The sequence below is a fragment of the Hyaena hyaena genome, unplaced genomic scaffold, assembly GCF_003009895.1.
Source record: "Hyaena hyaena isolate Hyena2069 unplaced genomic scaffold, ASM300989v1 scaffold_242, whole genome shotgun sequence".
Taxonomy (NCBI): domain Eukaryota; kingdom Metazoa; phylum Chordata; class Mammalia; order Carnivora; family Hyaenidae; genus Hyaena; species Hyaena hyaena.
In genome coordinates this window covers 1,412,857-1,438,541 of record NW_024080869.1, presented here as the reverse complement: position 1 = coordinate 1,438,541, position 25,685 = coordinate 1,412,857, and the positions used below count along the sequence as shown (strand labels likewise).

Below are 25,685 nucleotides of genomic sequence, written 5' to 3'. Positions count from 1 at the left end.
AGAGAGAAAGAGTGCCACAGATGAAGAGTTTAATGAAATAGGAAATAACATTACCAGTAGTCAATTTCATCAGTCAGAAAACCTGGCACATACAATAGCAACTGATCATAAAGTTAAGAATTCATCCAGTGTGTGTGTTCCCAGTTCTGTATTGTGTTTAACACAGCCGGGACTTGTAGCAGTTGGCATGCTTGGACAAGACTCTGAAAACATACTTAAAAACTGTGAAAACCAAAGTCAAGTTGGAATAAATGAAAATGCAGATGAATGTAGCCATTCTCAACATATTCAAAACTTTGCACGTGATTCGATAACAAATCCTATTATGAAACCAAAAACTAGTAGAATCAGTGATTTGAATGAAAAAGAGAATGAAGATAATATAAACAAGGATTTGACAATCTTTGACTATTCTCCCAGGTTGAGTGCCTTGCTAAGTCATGATAAATTGAGGAACAATCAGGAAAGTCTTAATGATTTACATACCACAGAGAGCAAGGGAAATAAATGTGAAGACTCTACTTTGTCATTCAGTGATCAAACCATGTTATCGGGTCAAAGAATGGGAGAAATGTTTCAAGACCAGTTTCTGGGAATTGCAGCTATCAATATCAGTTTACAGGGAGAACACTGTCAACAAAATCCTTCAAATATAGGTGACAATGAGCCTCAGGGACAGTCTCACAATGATAAATATAATTTAGATACTTACAGTGAAGATGAAGAGCTGCACCCTGCTTCTCAGCAGAAACCTGAAGGCAGGAAAAATGAGTTCCAAATGGAAGAGAACTGCTGTGCCACAGCTCCCCAGGGTGACCCTGATACTGCTAATTCATTGTGTATCTGTGCTACATCGCTGCTTGAAGAAAATGTCAGCGCCGGTGACTATGAGACTTCACTACTGGATGAACAGCAGAGCGTGACAGAAACAGACACTGATAGTGATGATGATTTTTATGATACCCCCTTGTTTGAAGATGATGACCATGATTCTCTGGTTCTCGAAGGTGATGATTGCGATTGTCTACAGCCTGAGGACTATGCCACACTACAAGAGGAAAATGATGGGGCTGCTCCTCCTGCTGATGTTTTTTATGATGTTTCAAAAGAGAATGAAAATTCTGTGGTGACCCAGGGAGCACTGGTTGATAGCTTAAGTGTGAGGGAGGACACACCGTCTCTTCAGGGTTTTCTCATAGCTACTGAGAAAGCTGAATTTGATTCTGGTGAAAGAATATGCTCAGACTCAGCTGACTCAGACAGGGGCGATGGACAGTTGCTGGCGACCATATCAGAAAGGGAAAGCACAACTAGCCTTGAAGGTGATGAGTGTGACTCATTGACTGATTATGAAATCATTGAGGGCAAAGAGAACTTGAGCGCTTCTCTAACATTTGATGACACTGGGTGTTGGAGGAGACAAGAAGAACATATAGCTGGACAAGAATTTAAATCTGATACTGGGCATTTAGAGTCTATGCAAAGTGAAGAAAGTTATGGGTATTATGTATGTGACAGTAATGATCAGGATGACGATGATGATTCCGATGATGATGATGAAGAAGGGGTAGAAGGTGAAAATGATAAGCCCCTGGGCCAAGATGAGGCTGCAGGTACGAATATCCAGCCGTGTGCCACCACAGTGAGTGAAAAGGAAAATGGTCATGAAAATCAAAGTGTTAATAAAGTAATTTTCCCAGATAAAGTGCACAACTACAGTTCTTCAGAAAAAGAGCAAAGTGTAAATGTTTTACAGCTAGAATCAACTAGCAAAAATAACTTAGTTACTGAAAGAAGCAACTTTCCAGAATATGCAACTGAGGTCCTTGGAAAAAGCAAAGAAGATCTGTTGAATCATGAGATAGCTCTTAACGATATATTGCTGCCTATCACTAAAGACACTGAATCAGAAAACGCCTCTGGCTCTGTAGGTGTTTTACATAATACTAATAGCTGTTCAACTTCTGAAGTAGATAAGGATCCCATGAACTTAAAGTTTAAGTTGATTCAAGGGCCAGAGTCTACTGACTCTCTGAAAGGTGGAGATCAGTATTTTGAGAATGTGATACTTGATAAAACCATTTGTTCTGAGCCTGATTTAGTAGGAAAACCTGCTGAGGAAAGCCATTTGCCATCCATAGCCTGTGTAGTTGCCAAAGATCATCAAGTACCCAAAAGAGGCCTAGTTAAAAAGAATGATGACCAAAACAATGTACTAATAGAAGATGAAACATCAGTTCATAAAATATGCTCAGGTAAAGGAGACATGTGTAGAGGAGGGCTAGTAGAAGAGAATAGGTCTCTCAGACCTTTGCCTAGTGAAAGTACAAGGAAGAATCTTGATTTAGCTAATGATCAGTTTCCATTTCCACAAATCACAGATAGTGAAGAACATAATCTGAAAGAAAGCCTGAAAAAAGTAACTTTAACTCTTACAGATGAACCAAAGAATCTACAAACGGTGGTTAGCAAAAGTCCTGTCCAATTTGAGAATCTTGACGAAATATTTGACTCCTCAATTTCCAAAGTGATCACTGATAACATTCCTTCAGATATTCCATTGTCTGAAGGGAATACAGATACTGAGAAAGATTCATTAGCTGATGGACCTGGAAAAGAGTCTGACCTGTTCACTTATTTAAAACATTGTGCTAAAAATGTAAAAGCAAAAGATGTATTGAAACCAAATGAAGATATCCCAGGCTGTGTTCTGATGGCTTCCTCTGCCATGAAAGAAGACGTACAGTTTGGAATAAATAATCCAAAAGAGAAGATAGCCCTTACCCAGGAAGTCTCACCTCTAAATGAGATGGCCCAACAGAATGATCTTTGTACTAAAGGAAGTGCCTCAGAAGGGAGAACAGATATTGGTCAGTTCATACCAGAAAGGAATGAAAGCACACTTTCAACCTTTTCTCTTAAAAATATGGAAGACTTTGGGGAAAATACTGATTTTGAGTCACCAGAACTCTGCACAAATGTAATAAGAAATGATAACTCCAGTAACCCGTTAAGCACGGACAACTTATTTTCAGAAATTCACAGTAAGATAGAAATACGTGAGCAACAGCAGCAAAAAGAACAAGCCTTGTCTCTAGGACTCCAGGAAAAGGAGGTTCACATTCCTGAGTCATCTCAAGTATTTGTTGAAAATGTGGAAAGTAGATTGGGGGAAGGTTCTATGAATCCTCTTGAGGTTGGCAAATCTTCAGTTGGTGCAGACACTGAAGTTTTAATTCAAAGCTTAATTAAAAGAGTAAGCACATCACAGTTGGCAAAAGAAGCATCCAGTGTGCCCAGTGACTCTAAAATTGGTGACCATTCTAGAGTTTCCCCCGTGAATAACTCGCCAGAACTAAAAGCAGAAAGTAGAGATGATCCATTCTGTATTGCCAATCTTAAGTCTGATTTTCTCCTTAATATACTTAAGCAGAATCAGTATAGCCGGAAAATTACTGGAGCATTTGAATTGATGAAAGAATTAACCCAGATGGAGTATGAGCTAGAGAACAGAGCTATTACATCTAAAGTACTTCCATTGCAACTTGAAACTATTTTCTACAAGCTGCTCACTGACACATATTCAGATAAATTAGAACAGGTCAGAGACCTGAATCAAAAATCATCTACTGCTTCTGAGATGGTGGATGAAAGGTCACACATTCTCGGTGATCTTAAAAGCAAAGAAGGAAACCACTGTTCCCATAATTTACAAAACCTAAAAGATACTGGGCTAGAAAACCCAACTGTGTGTGCATCAGCATTGCTGAGCCATGAGAAGCTGGAGGAGCTGTGCAGTGATATCCCAGACCATCTGGAAAGTATTTCAGGGTCAAAAGGAATGACTTCTGGAGATAGCTCAATGGAACAAGTAAGTTGATTTTACAGTTCGAATGGCAGTAGCTGCATGAAGCATTTGGGAATAATCCTATACATTTTATTTGCTTTGAAAAACTACATAAAGGCTATTAACTTAACATGTCCAAATTTGTGTTTAGTTTTCCAGTGAGTTACAGCAATGTTTACAGCACACATCAAAAATGCAAGAGTATTTGGCTTTGCTTCAAGATATGAAGCCCCCATTAGACAACCAGGAGTCTCTGGATAATAATCTGGAAGCTTTGAGGAACCAACTTAAACAGTTGGAGGTAAGAACTGTCTGCTGCCTATTATGGATGATAGTCAGCTGGTGTTAATTTGGAAAAAAGTAAGCATGATGCTTATTTTATTTCTTTATTATATTCTAAATATGTAATATGCCAAATATGCTATTATATATGTGCTATTACATTTAGAATAATTGTTATATTTGTGTTTCTCACTGAATGGTTCTGGGATATATATTTTTTTGCAGACATTTGAATTGCGATTGGCTCCAATTGCTATTATTTTAAGAAAAGACATGAAGTTGGCAGAAGAGTTTTTAAAGTCTCTTCCCAGTGACTTCCCCAGAGAACAGCTTGAGGAATTGAGCACAGGCCACCAAAGTTTGCAGACTGCTTTCTCTTCCCTCAGCAGTGTGTCTTCAGAAAGAATGAAATGCATCACGCTTGCAATTGACTCAGAAATGGTAGGCATCAAAACGTTTCACGCAGTCAGAATTCGAGTTTTGAAGAGTATTTTGATTGTTTGAAAATTTAGTCATAAGATGAAGTCTTTTATTTTCATACTGTTAGCCCTTGAAACAGAGCCATTTTTGTAGGAATTCAAAATTTGGGGATTGACAGAAGTGAACATGCGATTTTATTTTCCAGTCTAAACTAGCAGTGTCCCATGAAGAATTTCTGCAGAAACTTGAATCGTTCTCAGATTGGATATCAGAGAAGAGCAAATCTGTGGAAGATATTGAGATTGTGAATGTTCAAGATACAGAGGATGTGAAGAAAAATTTAGAGTTTCTCAAGGCAAGTATCAAAATAAATTAGATGAAGTACATTGAAAAACCTCCAGATTAAGAAAAAAAATTTGATGTTTATTTATTTTTGAGACAGAGAAACAGAGCTTGTGCAGGAGAGGGGCAGAGAGAGGGAGACACAGATTCTAAAGCAGGCTCCAGGCTCTTAGCTGTCAGCACAGAGATGGACGCAGGCTCTCAAACTGTGAGATCATGACCTGAGCCGAGGTTGGATGCTCAACCAACTGAGACACCCAGGCACCCTCTTTTTTTTTTTTTTTTTAATTTTTGTTTTTATAAAAACCTCCTGATTTAAAATAACAAATGTGTAGGGGGCACCTGGGTGGCTCAGTCAACTGAGCATCCAACTCTGGATTTCTGCTCAGATTATGATCTTAGAGTTTGTGAGATCGAGCCTTGTGTCGGGCTCTGCAGTGACAGTGCGGAGCCTGTTTGGGATTCTCTCTCTCTCTCGTTCTTAATATGATTAAACATTAAGAAAAACTTAAAAAATAAAATAATAAATGTTTCCAAAAAAACATGACTGCTAAATCTGAAGTGATTATTTACTTTCTTTGTCTCTAAGAGATGTTTGTGTAACACCTATTTATGACTATAGACACAACCAGAAAATAATCACAACTTTGTGGATGTCTTTCTGATGCTGTGCCAACCACCTTATCTCTCTCTTTCCACCACTAACATCTTTAGTATTTATTTATTAGTCACTTAAATACATAATACCTGAATTATTCTTACAAATACGTCGTAGTATAAGTAGTATGTATGTACTGGTCACTTAAAAATTTTTTTTTATTTTTATTTTTTATTTATTTTATTTATTTATTTTTAATAGTTTATTGTCAAGTTGGTTTCCATATAACACCCAGTGCTCATCCCCACAAGTGCCCTCCTCCATGCCCATCACCCCCCTTCCCCTCTCACCCACCCCCATCAGCCCTCAGTTTGTTCTCAGCATTCAAGAGTCTCTCATGGTTTGCCTCCCTCCCTCCCCCCCACTATTTTTCCCCTTCTGCTCCCCCATGGTCCTCCGTGAAGCTCCTCCTAATCCTCCTTTACATGCAAACATATGGTATCTGTCCTTCTCTGCCTGACTTATTTCGCTCAGCATAATACCCTAAGGTTCCATCCATGTTGCTACACATGGCCAGATTTCATTGTTTCTCATTGCCATGTAGTATTCCATTGTATAGATAAACCACATCTTCTTGATCCATTCGTCCATTGATGGACACTTAGGCTCTTTCCATGTTGTGGCTATTGTTGAGAGTGCTGCTATGAACATTGGGGTCCATGTGCCCCTGTGCATCAGCACTCCTGTATCCCTTGGGTAAATTCCTAGCAGTGCTATTGCTGAGTCATAGGGGAGTTCTACTGTTAATTTTTTGAGGAGCCTCCACACTGTTTTCCAGAGGGGCTGCAACAATTTACATTGCCACCAATAGCGTAGAAGGGTGCCCATTTCTCCACATCCTCGCCAGCATGTAGAGTCTCCTGATTTGCTCATTTTAGCCACTCTGACCGGCCTGAGGTGGTATCTCAGTGTGGGTTTGATTTGTATTTCCCTGATCAGGAGGGATGCTGAGCATCGTTTCATGTGTCTGTTGGCCATCTGGATGTCCTCTTTGGAGAAGTGTCTGTTCATATCTTCTGCCCATTTCTTCACTGGGTTGTTTGTTTTTCAGGTGTGGAGTTTGGTGAGTTCCTTATAGATTTTTGATACTAACCCTTTATCTGATGTGTCATTTGCAACTATCTTTTCCCCTTCCATTGGTTGCCTATTAGTTTTGTGGGTTGTTTCCTTTGCCGTGCAGAAGCTTTTAGTCTTGATGAGGTCCCAATAGTTCATTTTTGCTCTTGATTCCCTTGCCTTTGGGGATGTGTCAAGTAAGATATTACTGCAGGGGAGGTCAAGAAGGTTGTTTCCTGCTTTCTCCTCTAGGGTTTTGATGGTTTCCTGTCTCACATTCAGGTCCTTTATCCATTTTGAGTTTATTTTTGTGTATGGTGTGAGAAAATGATCTAGTTTCATTCTTCTGCATGTTGCTGTCCAGTTCTCCCAACACCATCTGTTAAAGAGGCTATCTTTTTTCCATTGGATACTCTTTCCTGCTTTGTCAAAGATTAGCTGGCTATACATTTGTGGGTCCAATTCTGAGTTCTCAATTCTATTCCATTGGTCTATATGTCTGTTTTTGTGCCAATACCATACTGTCTTGATGATGACAGCTTTGTAGTAGATGCTAAAGTCTGGGATGGTGATGCCTCCCATTTTGGTTTTCTTCTGCAATGTTATTTTGGCTATTCGGTGTCTTTTGTGGTTCCATACACATTTTAGGATAGTTTGTTCTAGCTTTGAGAAGAATGCTGGTGCAATCTTGATTGGGATTGCATTGGATGTGTAGATTGCTTTGGGTAGTAATGACATTTTAGCAGTATTTATTCTTCCAATCCATGAGCATCAAATGTTTTTTCCATTTCTTTGTGTCTTCTTCCATTTCCTTCATAAGTTTTCTATAGTTTTCATCATACAGATCTCTTATATCTTTGGTTAGGTTTATTCCTAGGTATTTTATGGTTTTTTGTGCAATTGTGAATGGGATCAGTTTCTTGATTTCTCTTTCTGTTGCTTCATTGTTGGTGTATAAAAATGCAACTGATATCTGTATGCTGATTTTGTACCCTGCAACTTTGCTGAATTCATGGATCAGTTCTAGTAGGCTTCTGGTGGAGTCTGTTGGGTTTTGTGTATAGAGTATCATGTTGTCTGCAAAAATGAGAGTTTTACTTCTTCTTTGCCAGTTCTGATGCATTTTATTTCCTTTTGTTGTCTGAGGGCTGATGGTAGGACTTCCAGCACTATGTTAAACAACATTGGTGAGAGTGGACATCCCTGTCGTGTTCCTGGTCTCAGGGGGAAAGCTCTCAGTTTTTCCCCGTTGAGGATGATGTTAGCTAAAGGCTTCTCATAGATGGCTTTTATGATGTTTAAGTAAGNCCTATGACCCAGCAATAGCACTGCTAGGAATTTACCCAAGGGATACAGAAATGCTGATGCATAGGAGCACATGTACCCCAATGTTCATAGCAGCACTCTCCACAATAGCTAAAACATGGAAAGAGCCTAAGTGTCCATCAATGGACGAATGGATCAAGAAGATGTGGTTTATCTATACCATGGAATACTACATGGCAATGAGAAACAATGAAATCTGGCCATGTGTAGCAACATGGATGGACCTTGAGGGTGTTATGTTGAGCGAAATAAGTCAGGCAGAGAAGGACAAATATCATATGTTTGCACGTATAGGAGGATTAGGAGGAACTTCACTGAGGAACAAGGGGGAGAAGAAGGGGGGAAATGGTGGGGGAAAGGGAGAGAGGCAAACCATGAGAGACTCTTGAATGCTGACAAAAACTGAGGACTGATGGATGTGGGGGGGGGAGTTTGGGCATGGAGGAGGACATTTGTGGGGATGAGCACTGGGTGTTATGTGGAAACTAATTCGACAATAAACTATTTGTAAAAAAATTAAATAAACATATAAAACATGGAAAAAAAAAGAAGGGATGCTGTATTTTGTCAAATGCTTTTTCTCCATCTATCGACAGGATCATATGGTTTTTATCTTTTCTTTTGTTGATGTGATGTATCACATTGATTGATTTGCGAATATTGAACAAGCCCTGTAACCCAGGAATGAATCCCAGTTGATCTTGGTGGATAATTCTTTTTATGTGCTGTTGGATTCGATTTGCAAGTATCTTGTTGAGGATTTTTGAATATGTATTCATTAAGGATATTGGCCTGTAGTTCTCTTTTATATTTATTGAGGGCTGCTTTATGTCCCAGTATGTGATCTATCTTGGAGAATGTGCCATGCACACTTGAGAAGAAAGTGAATTCCATGGCCTCAGGATGTAGAGTTCTAAATATATCTGTCGATTCTATCTGGTCCAATGTGTCATTCAAGTCCATTGTGTCATTAGTTATTTACTATCTAGTTGATCTATCCATTGCTATAAGTGGAGTATTAATGTCCCCTGCTATTAGCACATTCTTATCCATAAGAGTGTTTCTGTTTGTGATTAATTGAGTTGCTCCCATATTTGGTTTGTAGACATTTATAATTGTTAGCGCTTCCTGATTGATAGACCCTGTAATTATTATATAATGCTCTTCTTCATCCCTTGTTACTGTCTTTCCTTTAAAATCCAGTTTTTCTGATATAAGTATAGCTATTCCAGCTTACTTTTGACTTCCAGTAGCATGATATACATTTCTCCATCCCCTTACTTTCAACCTGAAGGTGTTATCCAGTCTAAAATGAATTTCTTGTAGATAGCAAATAGATGGATTTTGGTTTTTATCCATTCTGCTGCCCTATGTCTTTTGATTGGGGCATTTAGTCCGTTTACATTCAGTGTTAGTATTGAAAAATATGGGTTTAGAGTCATCGTGTCCTTTGTGGGATTCATGTTTGTGGTGGTGTCTCTGGTATCTTGTGTTCCCTACAACATTTCCCTCAGAGAGTCCCCCTCAGGATTTCTTGTAGGGCTGGTTTAGTGGTGACAAATTCTTTCAATTTTTATTTATTTAGAACGACTTTTATACCTCTTTCTATTCTGAATGACAGGCTTGCTGGATAGAGGATTCTTGGCTGCATATTTTTTCTGTTCATCACATTGAAGATTTCTTGCTATTCCTTTCTGGCCCACCAAATTTCAGTAGATAGGTCTGTAACCACTCTGATAGGTTTACCTTTGTATGTTAGGCCTGTTTTGCTGCTTTCGGAATTCTCTCTTTGTGAAAAATTATATTTTGCCAGTTGCACTATAATATGTCGTGCAGAAGATCGATTCAAGTTACATCTGAGGGGAGTTCTCTGTGACTCTTGGATTTCAATGTCTGTTTCCTTCCCCAGATTGGGGAAGTTCTCTGCTATAATTTGTTCAAGGACTCCTTCAGTGCCTTTCCCTCTCTCTTCGTCTTCCGGAATTCCTATGATACGGATATTATTCCATTTGAATGTATCACTGAGCTCTCGAACTCTCCTTTTGTGTTCCTGGATCAGTTTATCTCTCTTTTTCTCAGCTTCCTCTTTTTCTATAATTGTGTCTTCTAAATCACGTATTCTCCTTTCTGCCTCTTCAATCCATGCATGGGACACATCCATTTTATTATACATCTCATTTATAGCATTTTTTAATTCATCACAACTATTTTTAAGATCCATAGTCTTTGTAGCAATAGTTCTGATGTCTTCCATGCCTTTTTCAAGCCCAGCAATTAATTTTATGACTATTGTTCTAAATTCTTGTTCAGTTATGTTGCTCATATCTGTTTTGAGCAGTTCTTTAGCTGTCATTTCTTCCTGGAATTTCTTTGGAGGAGTGTTCTTCAATTTCATCATTTTGGTTAGCTTTCTATCTCTTCTTAATTTTAAAAGCTTGTTATCCACTCTGCACCTGGGAGTGCTGTTGTACCAAAGAAGGCTCTTTGACTGTCCAGGGCCTGTCCATTCAGGATGTGTTCTTTGAATGGTGTCTCTTGGTCTCTCTTGTTGAGACCTTGGTTATTTTATTTTTCTATTCGTAGTGGTATTTGGGACTCTCCAAATACCATGGGTACTTTGGCTTGTTTCTTGAGGTAACCGCTATAAGCTTTTTTCAGCGGACTCTATCTCCTTTTCCTCCCAAACTCCTGGATTCTATAAGGGTTCCTATGTCTTCAGTTCTTCTCTGTTTGAGAGATGGGGGCAAGTGAAATGTACGGAGCTCCCTACTTTTCCACCATCTTGTCTGTACTGGTTACTTTTGTCATGGCTTTTTCTCCCCAAGTTCTTAATTGGAATAGCATGCCTCATGAATGATGCTTAGGGTCCTGGCCAGTGAGTTAGAAAACTGAAATTCTAGCTCATTGAATTTGTGTTTCAAATACCCTGTTGGCTTGTTTATGAGAAACCATAATTACATGAATATTGTAAATATTAACAAGTAATGTTTTTGGAAAGAGCCTAAGTGTCCATCAACGGATGAATGGATCAAGAAGATGTAGTTTATCTATACCATGGAATACTACATGGCAATGAGAAACAATGAAATCTGGCCATGTGTAGCAACATGGATGGACCTTGAGGGTGTTATGCTGAGCGAAATAAGTCAGGCAGAGAAGGACAAATATCATATGTTTGCACGTATAGGAGGATTAGGAGGAACTTTATTGAGGAACAAGTGGGAGAAGAAGGGGGGAAATGGTGGGGGAAAGGGAGAGAGGCAAACCATGAGAGACTCTTGAATGCTGACAAAAACTGAGGACTGATGGATTTGGGGGGGAGGGGAGTTTGGGCATGGAGGAGGACATTTGTGGGGATGAGCACTGGGTGTTATGTGGAAACTAATTTGTCAATAAACTATTTGTAAAATAAAAAAGAAAAAGAAAAAAAAAGTAATGTTTTAATGTTGATTTCCCCCTTTAACATGCCAAGTGTATGTAAGTTGGGTCTCTGTTTTTTGTTGAGTTACATTTTAAATGTGCTGTGGCAGACCAGATTGAAGTGTTCTTAGAGGGATTGTCTTTCCATGTAATACTAACTCCATAGTACTGAAATAATTTTATCTTTACTGCCTGTTACTAGATGACGAATAGATTTTTGACTAAACAAATCATGAAAAATGTCAATAAACCTTCAGTCCCTGATACAAGAAACATATTTTTAAAATATTATTGATGTAAGCTTTGTATTATGGCTTAGCTCCCATTTCGTACCTTACTGTTTTGTTCACAGAGTGTATTAAAAGACCTTGGACCTACCAAAGCGCAGCTGGAAACCACTGCTTTTGATGTACAGTTCTTCATTTCGGAATATGCACAAGACCTGTCTCCCAACCAAAGCAGACAACTGCTGAGGCTCTTAAATACAACTCAGAAGTGTTTTCTTGATGTACAGGAGTCAGTAACTACCCAGGTGGAACATTTAGAGACTCAGTTACAGCTAGAACGAGATCTTGATGATCAGAAGGTTTGCCTTTCTTTGTTGAGCTGCCATTCTTTGTTTTTAGTTCTTCCATGTGAAACCTGTAATGAAGAAACCTAAGGATCATGGCATAATAGGAAAGATTTTCTGGAAAGGCAATTAATGGACAGGGTATAATGTAGAGATAACAGAGTATAAAACAGTACAGTTTTCCATAATAATGCTGTAGTTAGTTTATTTTCATTTTTTATGCCTCCTTGAAACTACTGTTTTCAAGTGGAAGTCTTGATTTTCCCCCCAGTAGTAGGAAATATGGATGTACTCAGAAATTGATAAATTGATGAACATAAGGATAAAGAAGGTTAAGGTATCTTTTTCCTCTGGGAGGCAGTATGGGATAGCAGTGCAGAGTGTGGGCTGTGGCCCTGGACTGCCTAGTATGTCCCAGCTGCACTCAGACATGCGTGATCTAGGGCAAGCCACTCAACCACTGTTTCCTCAGTGGTAAACTGGAAAAATCACAGTACTTACCTGGTCGGATTGTGAGCATCAATAAAGAATGAATATAAAATACTTAGTACTTATCTGGCATGTGTTAGGCTCCTAGGAAACATGATCAGTGGCTATAAGATGAATAACTAGTGTATAAGTAATAGGAAAATGAAAGATGCAAGTATTAGTATTGACATAGTAAATTAATCTCTTAATTTACTGAATTATATTAGAGTGCTACATCTAATAATAATGAGCAAAGGGATGGGAATGGAATTAGGCATAGTGATTAAGTAAAAATACTGCATGCATTGCTTTTATTACTTCTTGAAGCACCTAGGTGTTGTCTCTAGCATAATAACCTGTATACACATATTAAATATGTTCACAGACAAATTACAACTAACTTCTGTTTTGATATCCTTTTGCAGAATTAATTGTGTATATCGCAGGTTTCAAGAGCTTAAGAAAACGGAATGTTTCTTCCTGTTGGTCAGAGGTTCCGTCTCTTACACATGTGCATGGCCAGTATTCTGCTGAGCAGTTTCATCCACACATGATCTCTTCCTTTGTATATGGGACATGCTTTCACTTTCTGTGTCACCTTGCTCAATTTGTTACCCCACTGCTACCATGTTTACAGCATACTTAGAAAATCTTGCAAGATATGTTCTAATTTTGTGATTAGAACTTGCAAAATGTGTTCTAATTAGGAGTAATCACATGAGGTGTTCATGTCCACACATTTAAGATGTTTCGATTTTGCCCCACTTTAGATCGTGGCAGAGCGTCAGCAGGAGTACAAAGAGAAACTCCAAGGGATATGTGATCTCCTCACCCAAACTGAAAACCGCCTGATCGGTCACCAAGAAGCCTTTGTGATTGGAGATGGCACAGCTGAGCTGAAGAAGTACCAGTCCAAGCAGGAGGTAAAGTTTGGTTTTGCATCAGCAGGTCTGTGTTGCTGTTAAGTTTGATTACTCTTATTACCAAATCATTTTAGCTTTTCTGAGCCAAGACATACTTAGATGGCCCCAGGCTTGAGCTTTAAACTTTATACTAAGAGTTACATTTCCAACTTCAAGAAAGCCAGGTAATTTTCTTGACTGGTTTTGGTGAGATACTGAGGGAAGGAGATACAAAGGAATTACCTTGTGTGAGGAGCTAAAACTGGGACCCATTTAAGCCCAGCTCATTCAGTTGCACATAAGGTGAAATAGCTATTCATTTAGGCTTGTTCTCTTTCTTAACTCCTTCTTATTCTTTTCCTCTTTCTCTACACTTTGTTCCTTTTCATTGAATGAATAAACAATGACAGGTAAAGATATACTTTATTTTGGTATCAGGAGAAAGAATACTCTCATTGTAACTAGTTAGCTCTTGGTTCAAATCCCAGACCCTTCCACACTGTTAGCTTTATAGCAAAATCTGTTTGAGCCTCAGTTTCTTCGTTGGTCCCACTTCATTGATTTTAAAAGTTAAATAAATATTGTGTGCTAATTAAGTGACCAGCACAGTTAATGTCACATAGTAGTGGCTTAATAAGTAGTATCTCTTTCAATTCAAATGCTTCTTTTGTTTTCAAGTGTTAATTTATATATTTTTGAGAGAGAGAGACAGACAGACAGACAGACAGACAGAGACAGACAGCATAAGCAGGGCAGGTACAGAGAGTGTGAGAGAAAAAGAATCCCAAGTGGGCTCCATTCTGTCAGGGTGGAGCCTGATGCAGGGCTCGAACTCCCAACTCATGAGATCATGATCGAATACTTCTTAGAATAATTTGATGAGGCTGAAATTAAAAATATGGAAACATAATATGATAGTTCAAACAGTGTAATATGGAAAACAAAAATGCAAAGTAATGGAGGAAGAGAAGAATAAAAATTCCATAAAGAAATCTAGATTGAGAGAAGCTATAACTTCTGAGGAGACATCTTAATCTTGAGCTTCCTAACAGCTGGGGCAAAGAAGCAAACATTGCATTTTAGAGAGCTCTGGGGTTTAGGATAACTTAATCATAGTTCACTCGGAGAACTACTTTGTTTTTATCCTGACTAGAGATATATATTAAAATAAATGTAGGGGTGCCTGGGTGGCTCAGTTAAGTGTCCGACTCTTGATTTCAGCTCAGGTCATGATCTCACCGTTCAGGAGTCTGAGCCCCACATTGGGCTCTGCACTGACAGTGTGGAGCCTGCTTGGGATTCTTCCTCTGCCTCTCTCTCTGTTCCTCCCTGGCTCATGCATGCACATGTACATGCACTCACTCTGTTACTCACTAAATAATAAACTTAAAAATAATGTTTAGAAATTGAATAAAAAATATTACCATGTATTTAAAAGCTCTTACAAATGTGTTCACATAATGTAAAAATATCTGGTGTGTGCAAATTTGTATAGATTGTGTTATTAAATTTACTGTTTTCAGTGTTTTATAAACCATATCCCTTTATGAAATAAGAAAATCTCACACCTTTCTTTAAGGCTGTTTGAGATTTCCTTATACTAAATATTGTGATTTAAGTAACCAACTCAAATTGACTGTGCTTTTTCAAGCTATACATGCTAGATTCTCCTCTGCTCACACCCTCTTTTAGAATTACAACTCTGGAAGAATTAAATAGGTAATCATTTAATGAGATTTTTTTTTCTTTTGTGTTATAAGGAATTACAGAAAGATATGCAAGGAAGTGCTCAGGCTTTGGCAGAAATAGTGAAAAATACAGAGAACTTCTTGAAAGAGAATGGTGAAAAGCTGTCACGAGAAGATAAGGCTTTGATCGAGCAGAAACTTAATGAAGCCAAGTTAAAGTGTGAACAGCTTAATCTAAAGGCAGAACAGTCAAAAAAGGAGCTGGATAAAGTTGTGACAACAGCAATCAAAGAAGAAACTGAAAAGGTCTTTATTCAAATATATGGTACTCTGTTGCTTTGTTGAAAACTAACAGCTACTTGAAATTTTAAGTGCTCTCAGGCAGCAGTAAGCAATGCTTAGCACCAGAGACCTAGAATTCTGGGTTTCCAGTTATATGATCAACCATATACCACAGAAGTTTGAAGAATTGGCTTTCTTTAACTTTTTAAAGAAATTTAAGTGGGATTCTAGGACTTTCTTCTTGGGAAATGTATGAGGACTCATCAATTATAGTTAAAATTTTTAAGAACAATGGAAACTTCCAAGTTATTGCCTGTTGCTCTAAGGTTTAGTTTCACTGCGTTCAGTTTTCAGTGTGTGTCAGCTTTTTAGTATTCCCACTCTAATGTTAAATGATCTTAAAACTAGTGCCCCAGCCTGCATTCAGAATACCTACTGTGAACTTTCTCTGTCTGTCCAGATTGCGGCTGTGAAGCAGCTGGAAGAGAGCAAAACCAAAATAGAAAACCTTTTGGACTGGCTGTCAAATGTGGACAAAGATTCAGAAAGGGCAGGGATAAAACAGAGGCAGGTAATTGAACAGAATGGAACTCATTTTCAAGAAGGCGATGGCAAGTCAGCAATTGGAGAAGAGGATGAAGTTAATGGTAACTTGCTGGAAACTGATGTTGATGGACAAGTTGGAACCACTGAGGAGAATCTGAACCAGCAATACCAGAAAGTTAAGGTTGGTTCATTTAAACATAGTCATGTTGTCAAATTCTGTTTTTCAGGTCTGTTCGAAGAGTACCTGAGTTACCTTTCAAAACCTTAATGATCAGGGCACCTGGGTAGCGCCATTGGTTAAGTGTCCAACTCTTGATTTCAGCTCAGGTCGTGATCTTAGGATTAGTGACATTGAGCTCCACGTTGGGCTCTGCGCTGACAGCATAGAGCCTGCTTGGGAGTCTCTCGCTCCCTCTCTATCTGCCCTCCCACTCCCCTGCCCTCGCCTTCTCTTTCTCACAAGATAAACATTTAAAAAAAAATCTTAATGACTATCGAGAGTAAAGTCCCATTTTCTGGGTTCATCATGTCAAATGTAAGTTACTGTGAGGATTCTAAGTAACTCAAAAACAATGAGAAATAAATCACTAGATACGGCATTCTTCTAAGTGAAGCAGACTTCTAAGGAACTGGTAGAAATAATAATAAGCTGATATTTATAGAGCAGTTATGGTGGGCCAAGCACTCTTCTTAGTTCTTTTCCATCTCAGCACATTTAGTCCACCCCGCTCCTTCTGAAGCTACATCCCATCCTTGATTCACAGGTGGGGAGACTGTAACGTAAAGAAGGAAGCCACTTGCCCAAGTTTATACATCTAGTCAGGGATGGAATTTGGATTTAAAACCAGGCCACGAGCTCAGTCACTCTGCTAAGTTCTATTCTGTGTTTGCAGACCAGCTCGCTCTGCACTCTTGAGCTCTCTCATGTTCTCCCCAAGCCTTGGCTCATCTCCACAGTCAAGGGCATTGCTGAGAAGAGGGGTGAAAAGCCTTCTAAAAATTCAGGGTGTAAGTGGGAATTGAAGTGAATGGTAATGTTGCTATAGGACCAAAGGCAACTTTGGAAAAACTTTTTGCACAGTGTCACACAATTGATCATTTTATTTCAACATTTGGCTTTTGTAGACAGATGACTGGACTTTGAGGTACTTACACTGTTTTTTGTGTTTTCCTCCATGTCCTTGTTTTTGGAGTCTTTGGAATAGAATGCTCTCTGGGGGGGGTTTATATTACAGGAAATCTAAATTATTCCAGAAGAAAAGTGGAAGTATTTACTGTATTTATGGTTTCCAGCGGCTATTACAGAACCTTGTTATAATTATTTCTTAAAATGAAAAATTTAATGAATTCCTTTAGGAATGCCTTATGAGTCCGATACATAGAAGTCAGGAAAGGTTAATAACTTGACTCAAGGAGTGAAGAATAGCGGTGGGTGGACTGAGACATAACGATGCCTCACTGCATGAGGTTTGCCTTCTGATCTTTTTGCTTCTAAGAATATGGAACTCTGAAAGTGCTATAGGAATTCCTGATGTCCTGGCAGAGTGGAGGGATAGCCTCAGGGCCTGTTTCTAGCTCTTTCTAGTTGTGCCACATGTCCTTGGCCATGTCATTTTTTCCTTTAGACTGAGTCTCCTTTGTCCTTCCTTCATCTCTAAAAGGAAGGGGATGGATCAGATAATTTCTAAGGTGTTCTATATGTCTATCTAACCTACTATGTGCAGAAGACCCACTGGAAGGTAGTATGTGATTATATTTCAAAGGCCAACAACACAGTATGTGGGAGAAAAGTTCTTCAGACACAAATATTTGTCTTGTGCCCACAGTGTGGCCGGTGTTGTTACAAACAGTGAGAATACAAATATGAATGCGTCAGTTCGCAGCTGACCAGTGGGGATCAGACTTGTAAGTGAGCAGTTGCCCGACAGCGGTGCTTCTTGGTCCCGTCTACTCATAGCGTATAGTGTAATTCTTAGTTAGCCCTTGTTGCCAACACTGCTCTAGGTGCTGGGGATCCCCCACTGAGCAAGTGAAATTCCCTGTCGTGGTGTTTGCACACTAGGAGAGTGAGGAAAATGACCCAAAAGGATTCTTCTCCATTTTGCCACCTTTCAATGGCATGTTGGGGTGAGTGGAAGAAGCTGCTGTGGCTGGAGAGAAAGGGACTCCAGCCGCCCACCCAGCTGCCCTGAAGGCCGCGGGAGCCATAGCGCTGGGCACCCGTGACCTGTGTGCGGCACACCTGTGACCTCTGTGTGGTGCACCTGTGACCTGTGTGTGGCACACCTGCTGGAAGTTCTGCTCTCTGCTTGCAGAGTGGATTTTAACCCCTGGCACATGTGACCTTATGTACTCCTTTCAGCAAACCCATGATGTGTAGGGGTAAGAGTCCCCATTTTCCCCAGTGCAGGAAGCGGCAGCCCAGAGATGCTAAGTAGCTCCAGTGTTCTCTTTGATTTCATTGGGCTCCTCTGAATGTTTATTGTCCTCACTTAATTGTTGTCATAAGATTTTTATAGCTTTAAAAGGAACAAATTCTCTTTTCCCTATTTGTATGTGTTTTCAGAGTCATTTCTTAATAAAATATTCTGTTTATCTGCTCAATAATTAGCTGAAGACATTAGCATTCCCTTTAAGGTGATTGTGAGGAAGCAGTGAGTAAAATGAGATCATACTGTAGATGTTTGTTTTAGAAGTGGAATAAAGATTCATTACATTTTTTCCAAAGTTCTCAAAAACAGTACTTGTCCTATGTGATCATCTAAGTACTTTCTAGAGACGCTTGGAAACTTCTCAGAAATAAGTAGTGGTCAAAGCATGCTCTTCTGAAATGCACCAGCGCAAGGGACATACTGTGCACCTTGACAAGGTTCATGAGAAGCAAGCTGTCGGCCTGTGGATCACTGAAGTCTATCGGTCCTGGGCTCCCGACACCTCAGGGTAACCCCATCACTGCTCTGCCTTACAGCTGATTTGTTTTCACGCAGGCCCACCATGAGAAGATCGTCTCTCAGCACCAAGCAGTCCTCATGGCCACTCAGTCTGCACAAGCCTTGCTTGAGAAACAGGGTCACTATCTCTCTCCTGAGGAAAAAGAAAAACTGCAGAAGAACATGAAGGAACTGAAAACACACTATGAGACTGCACTGGCCGAGTCGGAGAAGAAGATGAAATTAACGCATTCTCTGCAGGAAGAATTAGAAAAGTTCGACGCCGATTACAGCGAGTTTGAACACTGGCTGCAGCAGTCGGAGCAAGAGCTGGAAAACCTGGAAGCAGGTGCCGACGACCTCAGTGGTTTAATGACCAAACTGAAGCGGCAGAAGAGTTTCTCAGAAGATGTCATTTCTCACAAAGGGGACTTGAGGTACATCACAATTTCTGGAAACAGAGTGTTAGAAGCGGCCAAATCTTGCAGCAGGAGAAGTGGCAGTAGCAAGGCTGACCAAGACAATATCGATACTTCTGCAACCCACAGAGAAGTCCAGAGCAAATTGGATCATGCTACCGATCGCTTCAGGTCTCTCTACTCTAAGGTAATTTTATTTTTAAGGGAGAATCAGCCTGTGTCTAGAGTTTGCACCCTGTCCCTCTTAATTTTTTTTTTTTTTTTTGAATTAGAGGCGAGAAATCTAAGAACTGAAGCAGAGGAAATAAAGTGGTTTCATCCTCATCCCTTCTTTCTTATACATGTGCTTTACTTCTGCAAACGTGTTTAAAGATTAGGAGCCTAAAGTTATACCTATTTAGCGTTTTGAGAGGCACTTTCCTGGCAGCCTGTACTCTAGAACGCCAGTATCTGATTTGACCACCAGGCGGCGTTTATGTTTTGGTTCCGAGCCCAAAGCGGGGCTTGCTAATTTGTATCGTCTCAGGCTTGGAAGGTGATGTTTCATCTCTGAAAATTTCCTTCACAGATATGACACTTGTTTGTTTTGCAGATATCTTTGATCAGTGCAGTATTTTAATACTTAATGGCTAACAGACTGTTTCAGCTTCTCTTCTTGTGGATAAGCAAAAGAGTTCTGTTTAAAAACAAAACAAAACTAAGGGAACATTTCCCTGTTTACAGTATAAGCTGAATAGACTGGCCACATTGCACGGATGGTTTGAAGAGCATCGTTGATTACTGGCCTTTGCTTCATTCTGATCTAGATTTATTTACCCTCCTTGTGCAGCATCAGTCTTGTGTAACATGACTGATTTATATAAGCACTTTGAAAACCTCTCCATCCAATACATGGCTGTCCACATGGTGTATAAAACTCCTTGGGAATGTGCCCTGGTGGATTAGCCTCCTCTGGGAATTGATTCCTAAATCCTTCATTCTGGGGCAAGACCCAGCTCTTGTAAATATGTTTTTGAATTGACATCTACCTAGGACTATCTCTGTTTTTACTGTTACTTTTTGAAGATGCTTCTGCATGTAAAACCTGTAGGTTTCACTAACTTTGGCTAAAGTCTGGTGTTTTCCAAGTTGTGTTACTCATGGGTCCTAAAGTTTTAATACATATGAAGATAGTGGGACTTTAATCCCCCACCCTTATTCTCTTCTGATTTTTTTTTTTTTTTTTTTTTTTTTTTAGTGCAACATCCTTGGGAATAATCTTAAAGACCTGGTGGATAAATATCAACACTATGAAGATGCCTCCTGTGGACTTCTTTCTGGGCTCCAGGCCTGTGAGGTCACAGCAAGCAAACACTTATCTGAACCCATCGCTGTGGACCCTAAAAATCTGCAAAGGCAATTAGAAGAGACCAAGGTAAGAAAGAGAGCTAGAGAGATAGAAAGAGAAAGGTTAGAGATCAACCCTTCCGTCGTCTTGCCGAAAGTCATCGGTTTCTCCACACTTGTGTGATAGTTTCGCGTAGGGAAGGGGATTAAAGGCTGGGAAAAGTACTTGTCCTTCCAAAGGGAGGTGCACTCTAATGCAGTGCCCAATTTACTTCTCTTTCTAATGAGATAGTTTTTTCCATTGTTGTTTACCATTGCGGTTACGGCTTACATTCCACTGCTCCCTCCTCCCTAAAGAAAACTCAGTATTGCGCTGGCCACTTATTTATCTTTATACTTATTTATTTGGTTCATTGCAGGTAAGTTCCATGAAGGCAGGTGTGTGTTTCTCCCATTTGCTCATTGCTATCTCCCCAGCACGTAGAAGAAGTACATGGCAAAGTGGGTGCTCAATAAATACTTGTTCAAGAATGAACAAGTAAAAAGGAAGAATGGATGTCACTATTCCATCTGGGATCTGAAGGCCAGGACTGGTGTTCCTATTGAGCATCCCCGTAATTCTTAGAGACATAAACTTCAGTTGTTACCTAGAACAGTTCTCAAAAAGTCTACCTGCTCTTCAAAAATGCAGGCTTGGTGTCAGACTGAGTAATTGGAGAAGTCGCAGGATACCCACAATGGGAGAGTATCTTAAATTTAATGCATATATTATTTATTTTTTAAAAAAATATTTTAAGTTTATTTATTTATTTTAAGAGAGAGAGAAAGGGGGAGAGAGAGAGCGCACAAGCAAGGGAAGGGCAGAGAGAGAGGGAATCCCAAGCAGACTTCATGTTGTCAGCACAGAGCCCAATATGGGGCTTGAACTCGTGAACTGGGAGATCATGACCTGAGCTGAAATCAAGAGCCAGAGGCTCAATCGACTGAGCCACCCACGCACCCAAAAGCCTATTTTAAAATCTTAATGGAATGAGACAATTTTTGAAGTATTTTACTCTTGTTCTATGTGACCGATAATTTTGAATTTGAAAGTTTCATAAATCTGCTCTGTCTTTCCTTTTAGCAGGTGGATGGCAGTTGCTTATTACTGCTGTGGCTAGAAAGTAAACACTGCATTGCCAGTTAAACAACTACCTTTGAAAATTCAGTCGCCTCTGTTAGTTCTAGAATAAAAACACCATTGTTGTGCTCTTAACAAGGAAAACGGGTGCTCTCATGTTAGTTATTGACTGAGACTGGCAACTTCTGGCTGGAAGTCATACCCTGGGGTGACATGTGGCAGGTTAAGGCCAAGGCAGAGAGATGGGGATGGGAAGTGTGGGATGAGAGGAGGGAGGTGAGGTGCCCTGAGCAGTGAAAAGTGGAGGGCGCTGCTTCCTTCTCTCTTTCCCCAGGATCACATTAGGCACCAGGGAGAGGTCCAGGTTGGTGTCCCTGCAGGGGTGCAGCTTCCTGGGGTTGTTTTCCTTCTTTTTGGATGTGCATTATCCATCCTGGGCCTCTTTTCTCTCTCTCTTTCTCTCTCTCTCTCTCTCTCTCCCCCCCCCCTCCCTTCCTTCTTTCCTTCCTTCCTTGCTTCCTTCCTTTTCTACAAGCAAGCACTAGAAAAAATCTATCTTAATTAAGTTTTCAGGTTCCACTTGATTACCTGTCAAAGGACAGTATGGCTCAGTAGGTTGAGCGTCTAACTTAAGCTTAGGTCATGACCTCACAGTTCGTGAGTTCAAGCCCCACATCAGTCTCACTACTGTCAGTGAGGATCCTGCTTCAGATCTTCTGTCCCTTCCTCTGCCCCTCCCCTGCTCACACTCTCTCAAAAAGAAAGAAAACATTACAAAAAGTTTGGTATTTCTAGTATAGGAAAGTATATAAAATGAAAACAACACATTTCAAGTTAGGTCTCTGTCAGGAAACTGATCACTTACTATATGAAAGAAAAACCCCAAAGAATACTATATTGCTTTTAAGTTAAACAGACACATGGGTTAATTCTAAAACAGGAAAACTTACTTGGTATGTGCTGGCGGATAAAGATTCTTCCAGGCAGAAGGCAGCCAAAGAAATAGTAAAGAGGAGAGCAATGTCTCAAAGGAGAATAAATTCTAATTAAGCCACAGCATAATTTAAAAAATTAAATGTGCAATTAAAGTTGCTCTTGGCATACATTCATTTTTTCCTCACAGATGATCTCAGCATGTAGCAAGGATACATTTTTATGAGGATTGGGTAATCTCCATTTCTTTCATTTTTATTAACATGTAAAATTATTTTTCTTTAACAGTAATATAAACACAGAAGACTAACACATTTTGTCTTACAAATACTAACGTATTCTATTGGACAGAGAATATAATTTGGGGTTCATGTGAACCCCAAAGTCATTTGTGTGAAATAAGTCTCCCCATAGCACATTGTCATTAGCATTATTATTCAAATGACTGTTAGCTGAGCTGTCCACACTCTGATACCACTGAGCTATAATGACCTCAAAATCTGCTTCCAGGAAAATCCATGGACCAAACTAAATTTTCATCCCATACAGGGCACAGAAAGACAGGATTTGGGGACCGGCTGAGAGGCCTGGGTTTGGGAGCAGATGTGGAGCTAGGTCATTCTGCCTGGCAGTATCTACATTCTAGGTTTGCACTGATCTCAGGGATAGTGTCAAGTCAGGAATCTTCCATGAGTTGGCCAAGTGCTCTTTACAAACTTCACACTTTTCCGGTCCAGGCGAGGGGCCCAAGGTCATAATCTTTCAGTGTTTCCTGTCATAGATGCTCTTTTACATTTTAAAATCATTGAGATCCATTAAAAATTATATATGGTACCCTTTTGACTATTTTAATTTGCAGTTTTATCCTAAAGTAGTATTTATAAACCACTGCTATTGTTAAATTATAACCCAATACATGTTAAGAATTTTAAAAAACCGTTGACTCTCTTGAACATAATTATGCACAGAAAAGGCATGGAATGTTTAGAAAAGAAGAAGGGAAGAAAAAAATGCTTCTTTTGTAATCCATTTCTAAGTTTTAGGATGTTAGATAGGGCCATCTATGGTATTGGATGTTTTCGTAGAACTTTTACATATATTTATTTGGTAGACATTTGGGTGCTAGCCTCAGTATTAGGTTTTGTGAAGACACAAAGATGTTGAACCCCTGCCTCTTCTGTTGGGGAACTCACATTCTAAAAAAAAGACATTTTTGGAGGTATCCATAACCATTTTCCATCTCTTAAATAAGCATGCAGTGCAAGCAAGCTGTGTCTTAGACTTTAGTCTGGTTCTAGGTGAAGTTCCTGTCCTGAGGAATTTTTTATACTTCCTCTAACTAAACATCTGGAAGAATTTCCTAGACATATCCACTCTGATAAAGATTCTTTGGCATCTTGGGACAATGTTAGGATCTGGTATACATATCACAAATCCCATGTTGGCCACAGCTTAGTGTGCCTTTTGACATGTATGTTCTGCCCGTATGTCATTTAAATTTTCTTGAATGTAAAAATCAGTGGAGGAAATTTTTGTGGTTGGCTATCAGCATTTTAGTCTGAAATGAGGCTGCAATAGAAGATCTTTTTGGATCTGATATTTTTATTTACTTACTTTTCATTCATTTACTTTTTCTGGAAACTTTTTTCCCCCGGGCCTGTGATGTGCCAAGCATTGTGCTAGGCAGTGATAAAAGGAATCTGAATAGAATGAATTCCTAGTTTTCAAAGAGGTTACAATTTAACAGAAAAGACAAAGCCGGTAGAGAGACAAAACAGGTCATTTATGGGAGCCCCTGCCGGGAGTTCTTAGAACTAGGGGTAAAGAGAAAGTTAAGAGGGTTACCAGCTGAATACTAAAGGGCGAATAAGAGCCAGGCTCAGAGTAATGGGGGGTAGGTTGCATGAGAAGATTAGTATGTAGAGATGTTAAACATCAGCTCTAGCTCAAACAAAGAGCTAAGAAATAGCTGTGTTATTGGACATTTCTGGAACAGGAGTTGGAAGAAAAGATTGAAGACAGAATTAAGGAATAGATTTCATTGGACCTTTTAGAGTATACTCAAGTCTGTCTTTTTTTATAAAGACATTGGGAAGCTACTGAAAGATTTTAAAGAGAGGAGCAGTATAGTCAGTATGTATTTGACATAGAACACATTGGGGAGGCTGTATCAGCAAAGAGACTGAAGACAGGGAGCACAGTTAGGATACTTTTTTGAGCTGAGTGACAGATTATCTTGCAATGATCCAGAAATACAGAACAGAAGTCTGATTTAAAACAATAAACAAACAAACAACAACAAAACCCTCACCATTAAGTAGGTAAAGTTGTCAGGCCTTGGTGGTGGATTTGCGTGTGGAAAGGAGGGTTAAAGGAGAGTCTAGGAGGAGACTTGGAGGTACTCCTTGGGTTACCAGATGCAACACCAGAAGTGCAGGTGTAGGGGATGAGATGATGAGTTCAGATTTAGCGTTTTGAGTCTGTGGTGACTGTTTACACCCAGATGGAAATGATCAAGAGGCAGTTGGAAACCTGGGCCCATGGCCAGGGATGAGTTCATGTGCAGTTGGACATAGGGGAATTTGAATCTGAAATCCGAATGTGAGCCTGGAAGAAGAGCTCGAGTAGCTCCAGTGAAGTGAAAGCCAAGCATGGGGCCCATGCAGACAGTCAGCCCATTTGGACACAGCTACATCAGAGGTGTTAGGAGTGCAGGGCCAAACTTTTGGAAGACTTATCTGTGGTTCTTGCCTCTACTTCTTCTCTCTTTGTCCTAGCTGTTGAGCTGCATCTGCCTCGAGAAATGAGAGAAATGGGGGTATCTCTTCAGCAGGTTCAAGGTTACAGTATCATTTCTGTAGCAGATGACATTGGTAACCTTTTCCACTTTCTCTTTTCCTATAACTTTTGGGGATAGAATTGTTCCAGGCCCATTTCCATCTCCCTGGTGATATCTGATCTTTTTCCCTTCTCATCACTTACAGAGAAGAACTCTCTGTGATTCCTTATTGGCCTCGTTCTCTGGTGTTTTCCTGCTTTCTTCTCTAGCAATCTCACCATGGGTCTTCGCTTCCTGTGCTTTATGTCTAGTTCCAGCTTGTACTCAGAGTCAGCTCCATTTCCGTCTTTACTGGTTTTTTTTTTTTTTT

General features: G+C 39.7%; 1 protein-coding gene across 1 annotated transcript in view; it reads left to right on the top strand.

Annotated features, from left to right (window-relative positions):
- The window catches only part of DST (dystonin), a 230,190-nt gene that overhangs the window by 77,216 nt on the left and 127,289 nt on the right, over positions 1-25,685 (top strand). Inside the window, exons 32-36 of the mRNA XM_039244298.1 lie at positions 13,161-13,313; positions 15,053-15,286; positions 15,723-15,989; positions 18,796-19,344; positions 20,395-20,571. Coding sequence (XP_039100229.1) covers positions 13,161-13,313; positions 15,053-15,286; positions 15,723-15,989; positions 18,796-19,344; positions 20,395-20,571 — 1,380 coding nt within the window. The remainder of the gene's footprint in view (positions 1-13,160; positions 13,314-15,052; positions 15,287-15,722; positions 15,990-18,795; positions 19,345-20,394; positions 20,572-25,685) is intronic.